Source organism: Harpia harpyja, chromosome 6, assembly GCF_026419915.1.
Source record: "Harpia harpyja isolate bHarHar1 chromosome 6, bHarHar1 primary haplotype, whole genome shotgun sequence".
Classification (NCBI taxonomy): Eukaryota; Metazoa; Chordata; class Aves; order Accipitriformes; family Accipitridae; genus Harpia; species Harpia harpyja.
Window position 1 is genome coordinate 69,481,696 of NC_068945.1, and position 12,224 is coordinate 69,493,919.

Sequence of the window (12,224 nt, forward strand, 5' to 3'; positions counted from 1 at the left end):
ATTCAAAGATCTCAAACATTTTTTAAAGACATTTACAAAACATCATCCCTATATGATATGCAGGGAAACTGAGGCAGCACAGCACTGGGTACCCACAACATGCACGCACACCACAGTGGCTGGGCTAACTGGGACGGCAATGGTTAGCCAAACGGGGCACAAAGAGCGTGGACTCTGTCCACAGCTCAGGAGAAACCTTCTTCACAAAGCTGTTTTGAGTTACCACATTGCACTAAAAAGACAAGGGCTACTCGTAACAAGATACTTGTTTTACCATAATGCAGTATGAGAAGACTTGAAATAAGAGGCTCTACGTTGCTATGCTGTTGCATCAGCAGTTTGCACGCTTGCTGACCAAAGGCCCTGCAGAACATGGAGAAGAAAAACGGTTTCTCATTTAACAGAGCCACAAGAAGCCTGGGAACACAGGAGTGTTGCATGTGGGGGTAAAAAAAACCAGCCTTGCCAGCAGCTAGTGCCTCGGCCTGGAGAGCTGCTTCACATGTGGCAATGTAGAGCAATGAAACCCCAGGGGCAACTTGGCTTGGCCAAATCTTTGTGCAAGGTTTCCTGAAGACCAAGGCTGTGTCATGTTTGGAAGAAAAAAAATCTTCAACCTTATTTTTAGCTTAACATGAAAAGTATTAGTATTTTATCCATAGAATTCTACGGATAGTAGTATTTTATCCATAAAATAGAAGCAGAAAATACTTCAGCCACCTTTGATGTTAAAATATTTAATTTCCAACTCTATCACAAATAATAAACAATATGCATTATAAATCCAGCTGAAGGCTTCTCTGAAGTGAGAGCTTGTCACTTTTATTGCTGCTTTGATGGCACGTGCAACATTAACAGCCAAACAGTTGATAGATCTTTTTATTGGCCCTTTTATATGTGCACATATTCTGCGCACTGCAAACCAGAGAAGTTTCTCAGATGTATTACTGGATTGAAACAACCTCACATCCTGATCTCATTCATCCACACTCACTTCTCTCTCTCTCTCATTTCTTTCCAGCACTCAACCAGCAACAGCTCATTGTCTTTGTTCCTTCCTCAGAGCCCACGTGCTGTGGGTACGGGCACCTTCAGCTTCACTATTTGCACCGTGCTAGGATGGCCTCCCTCTGCCCAAGCAAATCTCCACATAGATGTCTCCTTGTTTTTAGCCCTAGATGCTCCTCTTGCTGTTACTCAGCTTAATTAGTACAATGATGAGGCCATAAAGAAGTCAGATAAACACAAGCATTTTGTTTGCCAATACAAATGAACTCAGAGCTACACACCTTTGTTCTTTTGGTGGTCTCTCATTTTACTTTAAAAGTAAAATGTTTCAATTTTTTACTTTCCCATTTCCATGCGAAACTGTTAATTATACAAAACAAAAGCTGCCTGTGAACAGCTCTTGGAGATACTACCTTTCACAGTGGCTTAAAAATCTAGCAGCTAAGTTTCTTCTTATGTTGTCATGGCTTAGGAACACAATCTGTTACCAGCCAAGGCACAGTAGATTTCTTTGTAAAATTTTATCAGAAGTGTGAGCTTGTCTGATTCCACCTAAGTAACAGAAATGGTGTTTTGACCAGAAAGTGATCTTTCTGCAGAGCACAGAGGAAATCCGCACATCTTTGCTCTACTACAACACCTCTTTGTATGTTGCCCAAAGCCTCCAACTTTTCCATCTTGGTACTCCCTCTGAAGAAACTGGCTTTCAGCATTTAAAATTTGTTGTGGTGCATCAGACTGAGTGCATCCAGAACCTCCTGCAAAACACACTCACCTGCATTCAGGTCCTGTACCCCAGGGGAAGGAGATTTCCCTACAGAGCAGGTGAAGCTACAGAGCAGCTTCCCTGGGGGGTCCCCTCCACTTTCTCCTAGCAATAAGGAAGTCAGCAAAGGGCTGGACCTGGAGAGAAAGGGAGTCCCCCAGATGCCTAGGGCAGATGACTCCCTGTCTCCATCAGAAGTATCTCACTCGGGGTCTGATCTGGAGTTAAACCATTGGTAAGCTCCCCTCTGCTTCAATCCACACCAGAAAAGTGAGGAGGGAACGAGCTAGAGCACACAAGAAAGGTCCAAGGAGCATAAGCCAAAACAGTACGGCACAAGCAACCTTCCTGACCTCAGTGCCTAAAAATCACTGCGAAGTGCAGAACAAATATTTGCCCTGTTCATAGTTTATGGGAGGTGACAAAAACAGCTCAAAGGGGAACGCTCCCAGCAGCTGAGCTCTAGTCCTTACCTGCATTTCTACTGTTTCATGTAGAAAATAAGCACCAATAACAAAGCTTCACTTCTAACTACTATCTGAGCTGTTACAGTCTCTCGGGAAAGAGGTGATCAAATGCATCCCCTAGAGGTGCAGACATAAGCTCCACTGCAAAAATAACAGGATGTGACTGCAAGATGCCAAATCTCTCTCTCTCTGGTTCTGCCATGTCTGGCTGCTTACCTGGGTCATTTTGTCCACTGAGACGGGAATGCCATCAATGGTGAGGGGCGGCAACTCCGAGTTAACCTCTTGAGGCGCAGGAGCATGCTCCGCTAGTGCGGACTCCAGGTCTTCCAGAATCATGCTCTTGTACTTGCGTACCTGTGGGGAATCGTTAAGCTCAGGTAAACAAGGTACGGAGCACCAGGAGAGGTGAGGGCAAGGATGCAGGGCCAGTCACCTTCCCCAAGGTGCTGCAGAACAGAAGCAGCAAACAATGCCACAGCTGGCAAGAAAAAATACCCACTGGCCCCGAAGACTTGGCTGCATCGAAGAGCTGATGATGAAACATCAAGTAACACTGGCAAGCGGAATTATTTATGGGATTAACAGAAAAGTTCTGAAGCAAGACTTATGGTCGGGATCTGCTCCATTTACTGTCTGGTCTGCAATAAGGTGCAAGCACTGACAGCCGAGCTGAGTTCAAACACATCATCACTACCTGCTCCCTCTGATTTTTAATCCAGGGTATTCAAACCTGGTGAGATGTGCTAGGCAACCATTCATGCAGAGAAGACAGGACCTCAGTGCTACCCTCATGTCCATACAATCTGAACTCCTGTTTCCAGGGTTTTAAACATGACCTTCAGATCACTACTAGGTTTGCAAGGCTGCCTGGAGCAGAATGAAACCTGCAGAGAAGGTAAGCAATTTATTATGTAGTTTTTCCTGGAGACACCTACCACGTTCTCCAAGGGTGCAGCACCAAATACTTTAAAGACAGGATTGGGTTTGGAGGGCGAGATGCACAGAACGATGGCCTGCTGCCCCACTCTGGTGGTGTACTCATCCAGCGTGGCTCGGAGCTTCCTGAAACAGAGGCATAAAACAGTGGATAGGTATCGGCTGAAAGCCCCGCAGAAACATGACCCTTTGCACTGTAAACTCTCTTTCTTAATGCTACCTATTAAAAAACCAGGTGAGAAACAGAGCCCCAGCTGGTCAGATTAGCCACATATACCGCTTCTTCCTCTGCTCCCGCAGGCCTGCTGTGTTCCCTGCTGTCACCCAGCAGCTCAAATATCAATTATTCTCCCTTCTCTCCTTTTTCCATTGATGTAAAAAGTAGAGAAATCACCAGAGCAGCAAAGCTAGGACAGCAAGAGTCTGCATATCTGCTCTGTCACTGTCTAAGTGTATTACCAATACAAAACTTGTAAGGTAGAGAACTTGAATGATTCAACAAGAGGACTGCAAACACAGGTTATTTTACATCCAGCCTCATAACAGTGCATTGCAATTCTTTAGTACCAAAGTCCTGCTCAAACCAGAACTGTAAGAATTCAACCTACAACTACAGGACAGGCAAGAACGAGGAATATTGCAACAGCTCGGCACAGGAAACCCAGGTATTCAGACATCTGCCACATCAGCAAGTCCCTTTGGAACAATCTCTCTGTAGGAAGAAAATGTTCCATCATATACTTTCAGCCTCTTATTCACTTTTAAGCAATGCAAGAGAATGTGTCAGAAATGTTGGCAGAAGCTAATAAAGCAAGAGAGAAGTAGCGGTTATCACCAGATAACCTGAGCACTCCATAAGGTGACAGTTTAATACCTGCCCTGGTCATTTCAGAACCTGCTGTTAGTAGCAGACATGTTGCCAAAAAGCACCAACACCACCACCAGCTATGCAGAGACCCAGAATCAGAAACTGTAACTTCCCACTCAATTCACAGTGGTGTAAATATCAAGCACAAACATGTCAAACTGATCAGAGTGCAAAAAAATGATGCATTTTGTCAGTAACTTGCATGTAGTTAAATGAAGTAGTTGCATGAAGGGAGAAGAAATAATTCCTTTAAATAGGACTTTCTTTAAAAATATATTGTTCGTATTTCAAGAGGGAAAAGAATTTGCTCTTCAGAAATGTTGCAATAAACATGGCTGAGTCAGCAGAGTTGGGGGAAGGAAGGAAAAGCAGAAAGGAGCTATTAAAAAAAAAAAAAAAAAAAGGAGTCCACTCCCAGGGAATATTATTTAACACTAACCCTGCTCCACTTCTTTCCAGTTTGATCATGTGCAAAGGGTGTTGTGGGACTCAGCAATGAGTAAGTAGAATAAGGAAACCAACTTAATTTCTCACCAACTTTACAAGAGTTAGACTAGGAGAGAGGGAGAAAAGGTGAAACTCTGGCCATCACTACTTCAGCGCATTAAGTGTGCACGCAGGAGGAAGTCAGCAAGAAACGGAGTGACAGATACTCCAACTCCTGACATAACTGTGGTGGGTTGACCCTGGGTGGACGCCAGGGGCCCACCAAAGCTGCTCTATCACTCCCCTTCCTCAACTGGACAGGGGCGTGAAAATATAACAAAAGGTTCGTGGGTCGAGATAAGGACAGGGAGGGAGGGATCACTCACCAATTACTGTCACGAGCAAAACAGACTCGACTTGGGGAAAATTAACTTAATTTATTACCAATCAAACCAGAGTAGAGTAATGAGAAATAAAACCAAATCTTAAAACACCTTCCCCCCACCCCTCCCTTCTTCCCAGGCACAGCTTCACTCCCAAATTCTCTACTTCCTCCCCCGCCAGTGGCGCAGGGGTACGGGGAATGGGGGTTGGGGTCAGTTCATCACACGTTGTCTCTGCCGCTCCTTCCTCCTCAGGGACAGGACTCCTCACTCTTTCCCTGCTCCAGCGTGGGGTCCTCTCTCCCCGGGCTGCAGGTGGAGATCTGCTCCCCCGTGGACCTCCCTGGGCTGCAGGGGGACAGCCTGCCTCACCATGGTCTTCCCCATGGGCTGCAGGGGAATCTCTGCTCCGGCGCCTGGAGCATCTCCTCCCCTCCTTCTGCACTGACCTTGGGGTCTGCAGGGCTGTTTCTCTCACATGTTCTCACTCTTCTCTCCGGCTGCAGTTTCTGTGCCCCAACAACATTTTTTTTCCCTTCTTAAATATGTTATCACAGCGGCGCTACCACTATCGCTGATGGGCTCAGCCTTGGCCAGCGGCGGGTCTGTCTTGGAGCCGGCTGGCCTTGGCTCTGTCGGACATAGGGGAAGCTTCTAGCAGCTTCTCACAGAAGCCACCCCTGTAACCCCCCTGCTACCAAAACCTTGCCACACAGACCCAATACAATAACCCAATTAAATCTAAAACAGTTTAAAAAGCAAAATTGCTTTGTTCCAAAACCTAGTAAATAGTACCAGCCAATATTTACGAATGTTTCCTGAAGATGGAATTGCAGGTGATCTCTCCAGACTTGCAGAAAGCCTGTGCAGTCACTTCAGCACCAGTGCTCCTAGGTGGCCATCAGGTGGACAGACAGCCTCAGAGCACCTGTAATGCAACACCTGAAGGGCTACGGAAGTTTGCTGTCTACAAAGCAAGTTTCTAAAGCCAAAGAAAGTGTTTCAGCTCTGGCAAGCATCTCCCCTCAATTGTTCTCCCCCAACACTGTGTGCTACAGTCTGAGTCAGTCTTCAGCACAGAGCTCACACAATGGGGTCTCCTGGCAAAGGAAAATCAGGAACGCACACCCTAGGTTTTTTCACAGGATCATTTCATAACACAGAAAAGACTTTTTTCATTAAGTAGATAAGTCCTTCATGCCACCACAGAGCTAGGATATGGCTGTAGCTCCAGATTCTCAGGCCAGCTGCTGTTAAAGCCACTATGGATATCTTGCAATGCAACGTTACATGACAGATTTAATTTGTGACTAGCTGGGGTTAAAACAGAATGGTGGATCCCACCGGAATGGTCATGTCAGTCCCAGTGATCATAATATCACACTAAAGATGAATAGAGCTGCAATTTAACGGATTTCTGCAAACTAAAACACAGCTCTTGGGCTCCAGAAAAGATGCCCAAAAAATTCCCAAGCTGGGCAACTTCTGGACAGCACATGGTCTCACCATGCACAGCACTAGAGACAGATCGAGGATGCAGACTGAAGTGTCAGAGCGCAGGCAGGAGTCCTTACCGTAGCAAACGTGTCTGCTGCCTCTTGCGGATTGATGGGTTGGATTCAAAAACGTGTGGTCGCTTTCGTTTTTTACCCGTTGCCACGGCAGCAGCTGCTGCCATCCCCACAGGGCCTGGAAATCAAACCACAAAGGGTGAATCAGCACACGCAACTCAGGAATTGGCCAAAAAGAACATTGCCATTGCCCCCCTCCCAGGGAGGGGTGCTACGGGTTCAGCTCAAGGGCCTCCCCACTGAACTGGGGTGACCCAAATTCCCCGCTGAGCTCCCCAGCAGCTGGGATCCCTCCTCTCCAGCATCGGAGTCGTGCCTCAGGAGGCTCCATTCCCTAGACTGGCAAATCCCAGCTCAGTCCCAGGTGAAAGTCACATATTTCAGTCCACAGTTTTCCCTACAATCACATAATTATGTATTTTATCTTCCAAACATACTGAAAAACTCTCAAGTATGCCAAGACTTTCAATAACTGACTGCAACTGAGGAGATCCCGGTAGCAAGGGAGAAGAGACCAGGTACAACACCATGAATCCTGCTCGGACACCTCAACTATAGCACCAGGAGTCCGAGGCTTTCCCCAGGGATTAAGGATCAGCTCTGATGGGAAAGAAATTGTAAATCCAGAGCTCCTGGCAGCATCCTGCAACAGTCCCCTGAGGAACAGCGGGGACCATGGCAGGGCAGTGCTATTGCTTTCATGATCAAACTCTAGACAGAGTCTATGTAAGGGGAAGTTACATTAAGTTAATTGGAAGTAAACCAAGTAATATAGTGTATGGTGCTTCTACTGGTGATCTCCAGAAATGAGTGCAGGGTCAGAGTCAAAAAGCTCTGGGGTCTAATGCAGGCTCAAGGACTTGCCTTTGACTCCCGAGCAGACCTCAGTTGCTCTGTGTGTAGTTTCTCCACATGACAGAGGTGAAAGATCACATCAGGGGTCATAAAAACCACTATATTTTTGTGTTTAACAAAGATGCAGCTACTGGATCAGGAAGTCCTAAGCTACCGATTGGTGAAAGCTTGTAGATGGTAACGAAAGTTGCGTCCGATGATACGTTTTCTCTAGGCAGCTGCTCTGGGAGACGGGATGCTGTAATGGACAGAGCTCTGGGTGACACTACACAGCCAGGTTTTGTTAATCAGTAATGAACTACCTGAGCACTACCCACAGCAGGCACAGCAAGCACTGCTGCGTACTGCTCCAACGATCCTGTGCTTGTGAAAAAAGAATAAAAACATTGCCTTTTGGGAGACTGTAAAAACATCTGCTCAGGAGAAGTGAGGAAGAGCTACAGTGGGCTCTTGGGCAAGCTTTGGGCTGGATGTGTCAGCCCATGCCATGAACTGCAGCTGCCTGCCCCAGGGAAGCGGGGCTGCTCCTGGCTCGCGGTGCCCACTTGGCCAGGGGCTGGAGGGGCACCCGGCAGCCCCCGCGCTGGGAGGGCTCGCAGGCAGGCGAGAGCCACCAGATGCCCCTCCTGCAACCACCAGCTGGGACTGAAAATCTTGTGTGCTAGCAGTGAAGGAGGAAAGAAAAAATCCTGCGGGAGCTGAGGTTGGAAAATTAATAAGCAAAGGGTGTGGGATGCTCAGTGGGGCGGTAGAACTTCACAGGTCCAGTCAAGCACATCAAAAGCTTTATTCCTCAGATAAAGTCTGATAAGGAGTCAGACAAGTCTGTGAGTGCTTATTTATCACTGCATTTTTCTACTACTGAGGTAGGTCCACTACAAGGCAAATCTGGAGGACATTTGGCAGAGGCTTCACTGGAAGGAGTCTGTGATTCTGAAATACTTTCCCAGTCCAGATATGCCAGGACCCTTTGTGGCATCTCCTTGGGAGAGGCCTAGCATGTGAGCTCCCTGGCTAAGCAGGGTTGCATAGCACTCCTGGGTTATTTTTGCTGTTGTTTATATGGGCCTGAAATAAGCTTGCTCTTTGACATATTCGATATTTTAGTTTTGTTTTTTTGAGGCAGCATTTACCAAGGACCTTTTTTATTGTACAAACCAGTCTCTTATTCCCAGTACCTCTATATTACACACAGCTAAAGTGATGCAAGATTCAAGCAGCCAGCAGACCTTGCAAAGAAGCGCTATTAAAGCCAGGGCAGTAAGGAAGCATTCAGAGCATCCCACAGGGTGACAGGATCACCCACCACCCTCGAGCGCTGTTCACGACCTCTGCACAAACACTACGTTAGGCGAACGACACCGAGCATCCCGCTGACTTTACCTGCCGCAGCCAGGTGGGCGGTGACCTCGTCGGCAGCCGTGGAGTTGAGGATGTCAGAGTCATCGTAGGAGGTGTCCTCCGGTGAAGACGGCGAGTCTTCGTCCGCACTCAGCATGCTGTGCTCTGTGTAGGTGGCCACATGGACCTGCTGCACCTGCTGGGCCACTGCGTGGGCCTCGATGGTGGCCATGTGCTCTGTTTGGGTCACCCCGTGTTCTTCCATCAATAGCTACTGTTAGAGGAGACAAAAATCACAGGAAGGGGTTACTGACACTGACGTACCGTAAGGGAGGGCAGCCAAAGGTTTCTAAGCCAGCTAGGTGAGCAGGCCATGACCAAGAGGGAACAAGAGATTACCTCCCCCAGCGGCAGTGGTCTTCTATGAGAGGGAAATAATGACTGCACCAGGAGCCAGAAGAGGAGCTTTAACAGTTTTGAAAAAGCCATACTTCCAAACAACATGGCATAGCACCCAGAAGCAGTCATCTTTGCTAGAGGAAAGGTCTTTAAGGATCTTGTAACCCTGAGATTATGTGCCCCGCACACACTACCTGCTAAGAGGTCTGATCAAAGCTGGAACTTATTTTTGCCACTTCAAGATCTAGCTTTCAGGGAAGATGTTCAAGGGTGATACACAACCTCTCTCTTCCAACTTCAATAGCTCAGGACACAAACAAGGATGCCAATACAGATGTTTACTGGCAGCAAGGTGCGTTCTACAGACCACTTTTGTTGCATTACTTGTTTAGAGTCCGGAAGCAGGCAAAATCATTACAACCCGAGCACAAATATTACATAAAGCATATTTATTTAATGCATCTAGTGGTAAACCACTGAGCAAAGTAGCAGCTTACGTAGTCAGCAGGGTACTGGACCACACGCCAGGAACATAAATCTGTGCAGAAGGAACAAGACAGGAGATACGCAGAATTTTCAGTGTGTGCCTACCACCCATTTGTGGAAAAGGAACAGCACATCCTTAAGATATTTTTCAAACTACATTAGAAGAATTAGGACATCAACCCTCAAAAACAGATTCCCCAAAACCCTCAGGGCAAACAGCAGAAGGAAAGAGATGACCAGCTGTAGGGAATAATAAAATATTCCCAGCAAATTCTGACTCCATAAGTATGGCCACTGAATTTAAAGCTCTTGATTGACACCTTCTTCATGGAAACCTGTTCATGTTGTCAGGAGGAGAGAGCCAGGAACACGGACAGAGACTGTAGAGTGGTCTCAGATACATGGCCGGGTAACTGCTCTATGAACTCAGACAAGCCACCACACACAGCTTTGTCCTTCAAAAGCTTTCAATGGATTCTATCATCCATATCATGCCATAAATACATGACACTTTGCAAACGATCACCATGACAAAAACCTCAGCCTGGCAAAATAATCACCAGGCTTCTACTGACCATAACAACCACATTCTGATGACCAAACCATGGAACACCATGGCAGGACTGATGAGACACTGGGACCCAGACCAGGAGAAAGTACTTTGTCAAGAGGGTTATTTTGACCAAAATAACCAATAGTCATACACAAAAAAGGAGCAACTAATTGACACATGGCAAGAGAGACTATTACAAAGGTGGGATGCTCCATGGAAGAAATGGAGAAGAACAGAATACACCTCAGCTGAAGCCGCTAACATGTGGGCAAATAGGAATAGAAGATTAGGTGGGAGGCAGAAGGATGTTAAAGGAGAGGACCAGAGTCTTGCTCTGAATTCAGGAGAGAGTACAAAGGGACAAGGCTTGACCAAAGCTGTGAAGGAAGAAGTATTTTTTGCAGCAGCATTTTAAGCAGCAGAAGTTCAGAAGCAAGGAAGCTGTTGCCATAGTCCAGACAACAAATGGAAGAAAAGGTAGGGTGGGGAGTGACTGGTATTTAGATGCATATATTTCTGCCTCAAATCTACTGACCAAAGAGCTGAAATATGACAGATGTTATATTTCTTTTTCCACCACCAGCTGGTTTCTAAAGGCTTGTTTCCATATGCCTCGAAATGTCTTCTGCAACTTAGTGAACTGAACGTATGGACATTTATAACAGCTCTTCCAAAGGCAGTTCCAACTTGAAGATACCAAAAATAGGGATCCAATTATTTTAGAGAGTCCTGTCCTCAAAACAGGACCCATTTTCCACATTTTACTTAAGCGCATCTGTTTTTACAGGAAACAAAAGCTGCATCTCAAACGCAGGGCAAATATTCCCTGGACAGCACTAAGAGAAAGCTTCCCATTCAAATGCCAGAGGCACGTACGTTGTTGAACAGGGGCTGCAATGAAGTCTCTGGTGTAGCAGCAGGACCAAGATATTGAAAGGAGACTTGGAATGAGCCAAAGAAGTCCACTGAATACAAAGTCAAAACACTCATTACCGTGCATACATTCCAACAACCAAACCATGCTGTTCTTGCCATACTTCAGCCACACAGAGGGTGGTTGCAATCTATCACCTCATGTAGACTTGCCCAGCCAGCCAAGACTTTTGCAAACATTGTGTTATCCCTGAAATGGCTGTGGGCAGTCAGACAGCCACCCACTGCTCAACAGATGGTGGTTTCCCAACCACCACATCCTAGGGTTTAGGATGAGTTAGCTCCACATATTCACTTGCAAAATGAATTCATTCCTTCTGCAGCCTTGGTCTTCCCGAGAAGCCAAATCTGACCTAGCCACTTTGGCATGGTTTCTCATTTACTAATACAAAGAAATCCAGGTGCATCTTTCCAAAGCGTTACTGAACTTTCCAAAAAGCCAAAACCAATCTCCAAAGCATTTCACCCTGCTCAACTTTGTCCAGTTAACCAACAATTCAGACCTTAGAGGCCGAGCTCCTCGGGATGTACTAGCCTCCCTCCGCTGATCAGAGAGGGAGGCCACAGCAACCTGCCTTCTAACACAGACATCGTGGATTTGTAGCTAAAACGCAAAAAAAGGGTCCAGATTACAGAATCCCTTTATTTTTCATGTCGTCTATGGCTGGTTTCTCTCCAATGCTATACACACTTCTAACAAGAAGAATCACATAAAATGAACGGCTTCTACTAAGAGACTACAATTTCCACATGTAACACCAACTTCATTGTGGAGCATCAAAGCTAACTTCATTAATTTCGACATCTTCACGGGGGATAGAAGCAGAAGGGAACTGTATGTATTTAGGCAGTGGATTTTCATCCATGAGATGCCAACAGTGCTCTAATGCACAGCTACATTCTAAATGTTAGGGTGGTACCAGTTTGGGTGTCCCAGCTCAGGAGAGTCAGTCTGGTTAAAACCAGGGACCTGTACTCCCTACTGAGATGGGAGGAAGGACTTGGTCACATATTTAATCATGCAGCCAGCCGGTGTGTGATGGAGGGAAGCTTGGTCTAGCAGCTAAAACAAAGAAACAAGTATCAGGATACAGGTCCAGTACTGCAAGCTGCCGAGATACTAAGATGACCATGGCACTAGGTCATGACCATGGACTCTGCACTGGGAAGACTGGGAAAGAGGCACATGTCCTATATTTACACTCCCACCAATATTATTGCCCTAAGAA

The 12,224-nt window shown here is 46.4% G+C and overlaps 1 protein-coding gene across 8 annotated transcripts in view; it reads right to left on the reverse strand.

Annotated features, from left to right (window-relative positions):
• Window positions 1–12,224, reverse strand: part of NRF1 (nuclear respiratory factor 1) — a 73,000-nt gene that overhangs the window by 43,923 nt on the left and 16,853 nt on the right. For 2 of the 8 annotated variants that reach the window (XM_052789985.1, XM_052789988.1), the window contains 4 exons: window positions 8,667–8,898; window positions 6,432–6,546; window positions 3,180–3,306; window positions 2,458–2,598 (listed from right to left, as the gene is read on the reverse strand). In XM_052789985.1, coding sequence (XP_052645945.1) covers window positions 2,458–2,598; window positions 3,180–3,306; window positions 6,432–6,546; window positions 8,667–8,889 — 606 coding nt within the window. In that variant the 5' untranslated portion in view covers window positions 8,890–8,898. Of the gene's footprint in view, window positions 1–2,457; window positions 2,599–3,179; window positions 3,307–6,431; window positions 6,547–8,666; window positions 8,899–9,023; window positions 11,582–12,224 lie in introns of those variants that run through there. The other 6 variants (XM_052789983.1, XM_052789984.1, XM_052789989.1 and 3 more) reach the window with 6 other exon arrangements.